This window comes from Ranitomeya variabilis, chromosome 7 (genome assembly GCF_051348905.1).
Source record: "Ranitomeya variabilis isolate aRanVar5 chromosome 7, aRanVar5.hap1, whole genome shotgun sequence".
Lineage (NCBI taxonomy): Eukaryota > Metazoa > Chordata > Amphibia > Anura > Dendrobatidae > Ranitomeya > Ranitomeya variabilis.
Window position 1 is genome coordinate 90,366,411 of NC_135238.1, and position 12,070 is coordinate 90,378,480.

The 12,070-nt window shown below is 51.2% G+C and overlaps 1 protein-coding gene across 1 annotated transcript in view; it reads left to right on the forward strand.

Annotated features, from left to right (window-relative positions):
• Positions 1–450: 450 nt before the first annotated feature.
• Positions 451–12,070, forward strand: part of MOB4 (MOB family member 4, phocein) — a 144,748-nt gene continuing 133,128 nt past the window's right edge. Inside the window, exon 1 of the mRNA XM_077275405.1 lies at positions 451–839. Within this exon, the coding sequence (XP_077131520.1) occupies positions 780–839 (60 nt within the window). The 5' untranslated portion in view covers positions 451–779. The remainder of the gene's footprint in view (positions 840–12,070) is intronic.

A 12,070-nucleotide genomic window follows, 5' to 3' on the forward strand; every position in this document is an offset into this window, starting at 1 on the left:
CGTCTTTTCAGATCGCAGCATGTCCGTACACCTTGCGGGGACGCAGCGTCCCCGCAAGGCATATCACAGGGCCCTATGGGAGCGAGCGATCATCCCGGATGTGAAGAGTTAACACATCCGGCATGATCGCGTCCCAGAAAGGGGGCGGGGCTTAGCGCCGAGCGGCTTCGCCGCTGCGGTGATACCGCCGGCCATCCTGACCGTGGAGACATAGCCTAATGCAGCTCAATTTTCATGTTTGCATGTTTTAGTGCCGCAGTGTGCTGCCTTATTTGACTAGAAATACAGGCTATCACGTTCAGGTCAGCAGGGCGATGCGATTGTCCGTGAAAGGCCACATTCACACTAGCAGTATTTGGTCAGTATTTTACATCAGTATTTATGAGCCAAAACCAGGAGTGGAACAATCAGAGAAAAGTATAATAGAAACACGTCACTCCTGGTTTTGGCTTACAAATCCTGAGGTAAAATACTGACTAAATACTGAATGTGTGAGCGTGGCCTTATACAGCACTGCCTGGGTCCTAAGTGCTTCGCGACCTAGTATGATTGAAACTCGCCATTGGTTTCGGACACCATGAACTTCAGCATCAGCAGGGCATTTCCTCAAACCCCTGTGTGGGAAACCACACTTGCTACTAGTCTGCTGGATGACACCCTGCTGTCCGACCTATGACTAGACGCAGAGCCGCCGTGTCAGCACAGGGGCTGGGCAGCGGAGACATTGCTTCCGCCTACTCTGGAGACGCCGCTTCTGCGTGGACCTACATTTTGTCACTATGGTCATGGCGGAGGGCGCTACAGTCCTGAGAAGAAACAGGCCGGGCACCAGGAGCCAGGTACGAGCTGCTCGGCCCGTGCGGTGACAGTCCCTGGGGATGTGTGGCGGAGCTCCTGCGCTTCTCGGAGCCTTTGCCTCTCTGACAAGGAGCCGGCTGTGAGCTGGAAAGCGCCATTTGCACACGGAGTGTCGGCGGCCATACTTTGTTTTGCTACCCTGCCCTGGTAACGAGAGCCATTGCTACCGGAGAGCAGGGCCGCCGGGAGGGCCGTGTGTATGGTGCTGGAGCCGCCGCAGTGTGCGCTCCGTACTGCAGCCTGTCGTGGTGCAGAGCTCTGGAGGAGGCGGCCATGGGAAGGCTGCGGGGTCCCTGCACCATAGTCGGAAGGGTACAAGACCACCCATGGCTGCTCTATGGGAGGCTGTGACAGAACCCAAGTCTCTTGTAGTGCGCCCAGGGCAGGGGCCGGGTCAGTAGGTGAAGTGTATGGAGCCTCTCAGCTGCCATGTTTACTGCTAGCCCATACACTGCAGTAGAGCCACGGCCCATAAAGAGTTAAAAAATGTCCAAAAACTAAATGTACACTGAAATGACACATACAACCCAACCAATGCCCTGTAGTTTTGTCACCAGGGAAAAAAAATAGTTCTGGATATTTCAAATGATGGAAAGAAACATCAGTGTTTTGTGGTGTGTGTGTGTTTTTCCCCTTGACCCCTTAGTGACAGAGCTTTATTCAGCTTATTAGCATCAGAGGCCCGCACACTATTACCCCAGCATATGATTGCAAAAAAGATGGCACTTCTACCAGTCTGTGGTGGCAAGTGCCATCTTTTTTGCAATCATATGCTGGGGTAATAGTGTGCGGGCCTCTGATGCTAATAAGCTGAATAAGCTTATCAAAAAGGCAAGCTCTGCTGTCGGCTGCAATCTGGACTCTTTTGAGGAGGTAGTGGAGAGAAGAACTCTGAGAAAGTGTAGGGCAACTATGAACAACTAGATGGCAGCCCGATTCTAAAGAATCGGGAGTCTAGAATCCATATATACTTTATTTATTCAAATGTAAGAATAATACAATTAATAAATAATAGTAAGAAAGAACAAAAAATGGCTGCACTCACCAGCTCTTGACAATTCTTGACAGTACGGCACATTTCTGATTGGTCGCTCGCGGCAGGCGGCAACCAATCAGAAAAGTGCTGCGCACCACGAAGGCATATATCTTTGTCCACCCTGAGCGGGTGTAGGACGCTGGTGACGTCACTTATCTCCGGACATTATCTCCGGACAAAGCCACGGAAGTTGGCACAAATTGCCGGAAGTAGTATTCTAGGCAATTATATATTAGATTTTAATGTTATCAGTGTTTACCTTTGAACGTTTATATTGTATTGTCCTGTCACCAGCCATGTGTACGATTATCGGCCGAAAGCCTCTCTGGAACCAATAATCACCCCATGTAAAGGTATCTTTATAAGTTAAAGATTCAGAATACTATGACTTTTATCATATCCTGAACAGTCAAGTTTTTTATGAACCGTTAAGGTTTTCTGGTTGAAGTAAAAAAAACTCTTGAGTGTTTACAGTTTGAAACCATAAAATGTTGAAAAATTATGTCATTCTTGAGTATATCACTCAATGGTGCTCATAAACGTGTCAAATTTGATCTATAATATACTTTAATATACGTTACTTTAATCTTTAATATACTTAAGAACAGGGCCCCAGACATCACACAGGGGGTCTGAAACACAGCATAGTGGTCCAAAATATCGATGTGCTCTGCCTGGGGCCCCATATGCTGCCTGGGGCCCCTGTGCTCTGCCTGGGGCCCCATATGCTGCCTGGGGCCCCTGTGCTCTGCCTGGGGCCCCTGTGCTCTGCCTGGGGCCCCTGTGCTCTGCCTGGGGCCACTGTGCTCTGTCTGGGGCCCCATATGCTGCCTGGGGCCCCTGGGCTCTGCCTGGGGCCCCATATGCTGCCTGGGGCCCCTGGGCTCTGCCTGGGGCCCCATAGGCTGCCTGGGGCCCCTGTGCTCTACCTGGGACCACTGTGCTCTGCCTGGGGCCCCTGTGCTCTGCCTGGGGCCCCTGTGCTCTGCCTGGGGCCCCTGTGCTCTGCCTGGGGCCCCTGTGCTCTGCCTGGGGCCCCTGTGCTCTGCCTGGGGCCCCTGTGCTCTGCCTGGGGCCCCTGTGCTCTGCCTGGGGCCCCATGTTCTGCCTGGGGCCACTGTGCTCTGCCTGGGGCCCCATAGGCTGCCTGGGGCCCCTGTGCTCTGCCTGGGACCACTGTGCTCTGCCTGGGGCCCCATATGCTGCCTGGGGCCCCTGTGCTCTGCCTGGGGCCACTGTGCTCTGCCTGGGGCCCCATATGCTGCCTGGGGCCCCTGTGCTCTGCCTGGGTGTAGGACACTGGTGACGTCACTTATCTCCGGACATTAGCTCCGCACATTATCTCCGGACATTAGCTCCGGACAAAGCCACGGAAGTTGGCACAAATTGCAGGAAGTAGTATTCTAGGCAATTATATATTAGATGGGCATTTCCTGAAGGAAATACATGGTGCTTGAACAGCGCTACCAGCTTTACAGCAGCACTTTTCACACACGGGACTGGGGGGTGCGCTTACTTTTGCACCCGGGGCCGGGGGCGCGCTTACTTTTGCACCCGGGGGCGCACTTAGTTTTGCACCCGGAGGCGCACTTTTGCACCCGGGGGCGCACTTACTTTTGCACCCGGGGGCGCACTTACTTTTGCACCCGGGGGCGCACTTACTTTTGCACCCGGGGGCGCACTTACTTTTGCACCCGGGGGCGCACTTACTTTTGCACCCGGGGGCGCACTTACTTTTGCACCCGGGGGCGCACTTACTTTTGCACCCGGGGGCGCACTTACTTTTGCACCCGGGGGCGCACTTACTTTTGCACCCGGGGGCGCACTTACTTTTGCACCCGGGGGCGCACTTACTTTTGCACCCGGGGGCGCACTTACTTTTGGGGCCGCACTTACTTTTGGTGGGCGGGGCTCCTCGGCCTCCGATTTGGTTGGTGGGGCCCCTCGTCCTCCGATTTGGTGGGTGGGGACCCTCGGCCTCCGATTTGGTGGGCGGGGACCGGCCTCCGATTTGGTGGGCGGGGACCCTCGGCCTCCGATTTGGTGGGCGGGGACCCTCGACCTCCGATTTGGTGGGCGGGGACCCTCGGCCTCCGCTTTGGTGGGCGGGGCCCCTCGGCCTCCGATTTGGTGGGCGGGGTCCCTCTGCCTCCGATTTGGTGGGCGGGGACCCTCGGCCTCCGTTTTGGTTGGCGGGGCCCCACGGCCTCCGATTTGGTGGGCGGGGTCCCTCTGCCTCCGCTTTGGTGGGCGGGGCCGCTCGGCCTTCGCTTTGGTGGGCGGGGCTCCTCGGCCTCCGATTTGGTTGGTGGGGCCCCTCGGCCTCCGATTTGGTGGGTGGGGCCCCTCGGCCTCCGATTTGGTGGGCGGGGCCCCTTATCCTCCGATTTGGTGGGCGGGGCCCCTTATCCTCCGATTTGGTGGGCGGGGACCCTCGGCCTCCGATTTGGTGGGCGGGGACCCTCGGCCTCCGATTTGGTGGGCGGGGACCCTCGGCCTCCGATTTGGTGGGCGGGGACCCTCGGCCTCCGATGTGGTGGGCGGGGACCCTCGGCCTCCGATGTGGTGGGCGGGGCCCCTCGGCCTCCGATGTGGTGGGCGGGGCCCCTCGGCCTCCGCTTTGGTGGGCGGGGCCGCTCGGCCTTCGATTTGGTGGGCGGGGCCGCTCGGCCTCCGATTTGGTGGGCGGGGTCCCTCTGCCTCCGCTTTGGTGGGCGGGGACCCTCGGCCTCCGCTTTGGTGGGCGGGGCCCCTCGGCCTTCGATTTGGTGGGCGGGGACCCTCGGCCTCCGCTTTGGTGGGCGGGGCCCCTCGGCCTTCGATTTGGTGGGCGGGGACCCTCGGCCTCCGCTTTGGTGTGTGCTCTGCCTGGGGCCACTGTGCTCTGCCTGGGGCCCCTGTGCTCTGCCTGGGGCCCCATATGCTGCCTGGGGCCCCTGTGCTCTGCCTGGGGCCCCTGTGCTCTGCCTGGGGCCCCATGTTCTGTCTGGGGCCCCTGTGCTCTGCCTGGGGCCACTGTGCTCTGCCTGGGTGTAGGACACTGGTGACGTCACTTATCTCCGGACATTAGCTCCGGACATTAGCTCCGGACAAAGCCACGGAACTTGGCACAAATTGCAGGAAGTAGTATTCTAGGCAATTATATATTAGATAATGCACATCCACTATATGAGCTATTCATGAGACAGAAGAGCACCTTCAGTAACCGGCTAATACTTCTGAGGTGTAAGAAGGAAAAATTTAGGAAACCGTTTGTGCCAACTGCTATGGGGATGTACAACAATAACATTAGGGTTAAACCACCAAGGTGAATGTCTACTTTATTTCTTCTACTTTTCAGTTCACCCGCTGTGTATGTCCTATTCTAATGTATGATGTCCTTCTGTCAACAAACTGTCATGTCAATTAAGTAATTCATTTTATGATTCTTATGATGTAAGTTGTGCTGCTGTGATACACTTTATTGATCCCGTGGGAAATTATGGTATCGTAGAGCCAATTTGGTACTTAATGACCAGGCCAATTTTTACAATTCTGACCACTGTCACTTTATGAGGTTATAACTCTGGAATGCTTCAACTGATCCTGCTGATTCTGAGATTGTTTTTTCGTGACATATTGTACTTCATGTTAGTGGTAACATTTCTTCGATATTACTTGTGATTATTTATGAAAAAAAATGGAAATATGGCGAAAATTTTTAAAATTTTGCAATTTTCGAACTTTGTATTTTTATGCCCTTAAAGCAGATATGTCACAAAAAATAGTTAATAATCGGGGGTAGCGACATCACATCTATATTAAACCAGCAATGCTCGTTTAATATAGATGTGATGTCGCTACCCCCCTGATGAGTTGTAAGACGAAACGCGTAGGGAGACATTAACTGCTGAAAGGCGAGGACGGCATGGCAAAACATAGACCTATGCCCGATATGAGAGCCTGGACACTCATATCTGGTCCTGCAGATGAGTATAAAAATCTTGTTTAAAAGAAATATACCCGTTCGTGTCATATACTGAACATGCCTGCCCCGGGTGGGAGGTATTATGTATTCTGGTGACCGAGTCCGGGATAATATATCATGTATGGTATAGTGATATTGTGAGCTTGCATAGATATTGCACTACCACGAAATCACATTAAGGGACGTCCGTGTACTTTTGGCGACGCCCAATTTGACCACACAAAGAGTGCAACTGAAGGTCAGATTTTGATTGCGCTGATACCCATTTTTTCTATATGGCTTTGTTGTATTTACAAGGCAGGTATTTAAAGGGAACCTGTCACCCCGTTTTTTCCGTATGAGATAAAAATACCGTTAAATAGGGCCTGAGCTGTGCGTTACAATAGTGTATTTTGTGGACCCTGATTCCCCACCTATGCTGCCGAAATACGTTACCAAAGTCGCCGTTTTCGCCTGTCAATCAGGCTGGTCTGGTCAAAAGGGTGTGGTGACATCGCTGTTTCTTCCCCCAGATCTTGCTTATTTTTCCGTTGGTGGCGTAGTGGTTTGCTCATGCCCAACTCCCAAATCCACTGCACAGGTGAGGAAAAAGAGCGCGATGTGCGCTATTCCCCTGGTGATCGGTGGGGGCGGCCATCTTCCTGAGGCCGCGCGTGCGCAGATGGGGCGCTCTGCTGCCTGGGGCTTCAGGAAAATGGCCGCCGCGATCTCCATCTGCGCACGCGCGGCATCCCGCGGCCATTTTCCTGAAACCCCAGGCAGCAGAGCGCCCCATGTGCGCACGCGCGGCCTCAGGAAGATGGCCGCCCCCCACCGATCACCAGGGGAATAGCACAGATCGCACTCTTTTTCCTCACCTGTGCAGTGGATTCGGCAGTTGGGCATGTGCAAACCACTACGCCACCAACGGAAAAATAAGCAAGATCTGGGGGAAGAAACAGCGATGTCACCACACCCATTTGACCAGACCAGCCTGATTGACAGGCGAAAACGGCGACTTTGGTAACGTATTTCGGCAGCATAGGTGGGGAATCAGGGTCCACAAAATACACTATTGTAACGCACAGCTCAGGCCCTATTTAACGGTATTTTTATCTCATACGGAAAAAACAGGGTGACAGGTTCCCTTTAATATGGTGGTATTTCTATGGTGTGACTGAACATACCGAGACCCAAAAAAAGAGGGATCTTTGATTTGCAGGAAACAGAATTAATATCCCTGCATGATGGCTGGAACCATTGCTCTTTATTGAGATATGTGGTATGTGCAATTGTTACTTGTTTTGGTTTTTATGTTGCACTTACGTTTGAAGCACAAGCACTTTTTTTGCACTATTGTCCCGCACAAATTTTAAATACTCTTTTTCATAGATCTAATAAAGGTTACATTTTAATATCTTCCAACAAGCTGTTAAATAGAGGTTGATTACAATTTTGTCTTTGCTGGAAAGAGTTATAAGGGTTAAAAGTTGACCAGCAATTTCTCATTTTTACAACACCATTTTTTTTTAGGGACCACATCACATTTGAAGTCATTTTGAGGGGTCTATATGATAGAAAATAACCAAGTGTGACACCATTCTAAAAACTGCACCCCTCAAGGTGCTCAAAACCACATTCAAGAAGTTTATTAACCCTTTACGTGCTTCATAGGAACTGAAACAATTTGGAAGGAAAAAACGAACATTTAACTTTTTTTTGCAATCATTTTACTTCAGAACCATTTTTTTTTTAAATTGTCACAAGTGTAAAAACAGAAATTTAACCATAAATTTTGTTGTGCAATTTCTCCTGAATACGCCAATACCCCATATGTGGGGGTAAACCACTGTTTGGGCGCACCGCAGAGCTTGGAAGAGAAGGAGCGCCGTTTGACTTTTTCAATGTAGAATTGGCTGGAATTGAGATCGGACACCATGTCGCGTTTGGAGAGCCCCCGATGTGCCTAAACAGTAGAAACCCCCCACAAGTGACCCCGTTTTGGAAACTAGACCCTTTAAGGAACTTATCTAGATGTGTGGTGAGCGCTTTAAACCCCCAAGTGCTTCACAGAAATTTATAAAGTAGAGTCGTGAAAATAAAAAATCCTTTTTTTCCCCTCAAAAATGATTTTTTAGCCTGCAATTTTTTATTTTCTCAAGGGTAACAGGAGACATTGGACCCCAAAATCTGTTGACCAGTTTGTCCTCAGTATGCTGCTACCCCATATGTGGGGGGGCACTGTTTGGGCACCCATCGGGGCTCGGAAGGGATGGAGTTCCGCTTAGAATGCAGACTTTGATGGGATGGTCTGCGGGCGTCATGTTGCATTTGCAGAGCTCCTGATGTACCTAAACAGTAGAACCCCCCCCCACAAGTGACCCCATTTTGGAAACTAGAACCCCCAAAGAGCATATCTAGATGTGTGGTGAGCACTATGAACCCCCAACTGCTTCACAGAAGTTTATAATGTAGAGCCATAAAAATAAAAATCATATTTTTTTCCACAAAAATGATCTTTTCACCCCCATATTTTTACTTTCACAAGGGTAACAGGAGAAATTGGACCCCAAAATTTATTGTGCAATTTATGCTGAGTAGGCTGATACCCCATATGTGGGGGCAAACCACTGTTTGGGCGCATGGCAGAGCTCGGAAGGGAAGGAACGCCGTTTTGGAATGCAGACTTTGATAGAATGGTCTGTGGGCGTTATGTTGCGTTTGAAGAGCCCCTGATGTACCTAAACGGTAGAAACCCCCCACAAGTGACCCCATTTTGGAAACTAGAGCCCACAAGGAACTTATCTAGATTTGTGGTGAGAACTTTGAATGCCCAAGTGCTTCACAGAAGTTTATAATGCAGAGTCGTGAAAATAAAAAATATTTTTTTTTCCCACAAAAAAGATTTTTTACCCCCCAAGTTTTTATTTTCACAAGGGTAACAGGAGAAATTGGACCCCAAAAGTTGTTGTCCAATTTATCCCGAGTACGCTGATGCCCCATATGTGGGGGTAAACCACTGTTTGGGCGCACGGCAGAGCTCAGAAGGGAGGGAGCACCATTTGACTTTTTGAGTTCAAAATTGGCTGTGGCGTTTGGAGACCCCCCTGATGTACCTAAACAGTCGAAACCCCCCAATTCTAACTCCAACCCTAACCCCAACACACCCCTAACCCTAATCCCAACCCGATCCATAATCCTAATCACAACCCTAACGATAATCACAACCCTAACCCCAAAACAACCCTAATCCCAACCCTAACCATAACCCTAATCAGAACCCTAAATCCAACACACCCCTAATCCTAATCTCAACCCTAACCTCAAACCTAACCCTAATCCCAATACACCCCTAACCCTAATCCCAACCCTAACCTTAACCCTAATCCGAAACCTAACCCTAATCTCAAACGTAACCCTAATGCCAACCCTAATCCAAACCCTAATCCCAACTCTAATCCTAACTTTAGCCCCAACTCTAGCCCTAACTTTAGCCCCAACTCTAACCCTAGCCCCAACTTTAGCCCCTAACCCTAAATTTAGCCCCAACTCCTCTAGCGGCCGGCCGGCAGATCATGGCTGGCGCACTGCACATGCGCCCACCATTTTCTTACCGGATGAAGAAGCCAGCGGGCAGGAGGGGACGCAGGAGGACCCAGGGACACCGGTAAGTATAACAGGGTCCCCGAATCCTCCTATTTCTCTGTCCTCTGATGTGCGATCACATCAGAGGACAGAATTACACATCGCTTTTTTTTTGCGGTCGCCGGTAAACAGTTAATTGCCGGTGATTACAAAACAGGGGCCGAGACCCCAAAGATCTTCTGGGTGCCGGCGGGCGCACTGCGCATGCGCCCGACATTTTTTGGTCGGAACAAGATGGCGGCACCCATTGGGAGCCATGAGGAGCATCGGGGGAGACAGGTGAGTATCGGGGGGCGATCGGGGACTCCATTTCTCTGTCCTCTGATGTGCGATCACATCGGAGGACAGAGAAATTAAATGGGAAATCACGTTTTGTTTTTTTTTGCGACCGCCGGTAAACGGTTAATTACCGGCGATTGCAACCCGGGGGTCGGTAAAAAAAAACCCCCGAATCATGTTCTGTGGGGTCTCTCCAACCCCCGGTAACCGACACCCCAGAGAAAATCCGACTTTGGGGGGCGCTATTCACTTTTTCCACAGTGCCGTTAATTAACGGCGCTGTGGTTTAAGTACCCTTAACTGCCGCCGTTAAAAGGCGTTTCGGCGGTCATTAAGGGGTTAAAGCTACCAAAAAATGGGTACTCGAGGTGTTAAACTTATACCAGGCCAGCTTCAGTGTTGGGAAGCCCATGAATTGTCCCCTGACCTGTGCCATGCTATGGCCACTTCTCGCCCTACATCTGTAGTTACAGATTATACCAAACTGGAGTGTTCCTTCCAGTAAAGAGAAGGGGAGGCAACCAGGAGCGGGCTATGGAAGGGTCGTATCCGGCTGTCCTAAAACCAGTGCTCACATATAACTGAATGCTAACTGGAGCAAGTTCAGAGAATGGTGACCAGTCTGCAAACCATGTCCTATGAGGAACGGTCACTGGATTTGGGAATATTTAGCTTGCAGAAAAGACTGAGAGGAGACTTAATAGCTGTCTACAAATATCTCAATGGCTGTCACATTGTAGAAGGATCAGCTTTATTCTCGTTTGCACAAGGAAAGACTAGAAGCAATGGGATGAAACTGAATGGGAGGACACACAGATTAGATATTAGAAAAAACTTTGACAGGGTGATCAATGAATGGAACAGGCTACCATGAGAGGTGGTGAGTTCTCCTTGAATGGAAGTCTTCAAACAGAGGCTGGACATACGTCTGTCTGGGATGATTTAGTGAATCCTGCATTGAGCAGGGGGTTGGATCAGATGACCCAGGAGGTCCCCTCCAACTCTACCATTCTATGATTCTTGCTACTTGTGCCCACACTGGGCACCACACCGCTCATACCAAGGGGGCACAAGCGTTTTGTATTCTGAGAACCACATTATCTCTTTTTTTTTCCTATTTTAACCCCTTCCCGACCCATGACACCACGTAGGCGTCATGAAAACCTGTGCCAATCCGACCCATGACGCCTATGTGGCGTCATGGAATGATCGCGTCCCTGCAGAGCGGGTGAAAGGGGTTAACTCCAATTTCACCCGATCTGCATGGGCAGGGGGAGTGGCACTTCAGCCCAGGGGGGGGTGGCTTCACCCCCCCCGTGGCTATGATCGCTCTGATTGGCAGTTTCACTTTCAACAGCCAATCAGAGCGATTTGTAATATTTCACCTAAAAAACTGGTGAAATATTACAATCCAGCCATGGCCGATGCTGCAATATCATCGGCCATGGCTGGAAACACTGATGTGACCCCACCCCCACCCCACCGATCGCCCCCTCAAGCCACCGATCTGTGGTCCGCTCCCCTCCGTCTTGTGCTCCGCTCCCCCGTCCTCCTGTCCGCTCCCCCCATGCTCCGATGCCACCCCCCCGTGCTCCGACGCCCCCCCCCCCCCGTGCCCCGATCTCCACCCCCTTATACTTACCGAGGCTCCCGGTGTCCATCCGTTTTCTCCATGGGTGCCGCCATCTTCCAAAATGGCGGGCGCATGCGCAGTGCGCCCGCCGAATTTGCCAGCCGGCAGATTCGTTCCAGGTATAGGTTATATCACAGTGATCAAACTATCACAGTGATCAAAATAAAAAAAATAGTAAATGGGCCCCCCCCCTTTATCACCCCCATAGGTAGGGACAATAATAAAAAAAAGAAAATATATATTTTTTTCTTTTTCCACTAGGGTTAGGGTTAGAACTAGGGTTAGAACTAGGGGTAGGGTTAGGGGTAGGGTTAGGGTTAGGGCATGTGCACACAGTGCGGATTTGGCTGCGGATCCGCAGCGGATTTGGCTGCGGGTCCGCAGCGGATTGGCCGCGGATCCGCAGCGGATTGGCCGCGGATCTGCGGATTGGCCGCGGATCCGCAGCGGATTGGCCGCTGCGAATTCGTAGCAGTTTTCCATCAGGTTTACAGTACCGTGTACACCTATGGAAAACCAAATCCGCTGTGCCCATGGTGCGGAAAATTCCGTGCAGAAACTCTGCGTTGTATTTTCTGCAGCATGTCAATTCTTTGTGCGGATTCCACAGCGTTTTACACCTGTTCCTCAATAGGAATCCGCAGGTGAAATCCGCACAAAAAAACACTGGAAA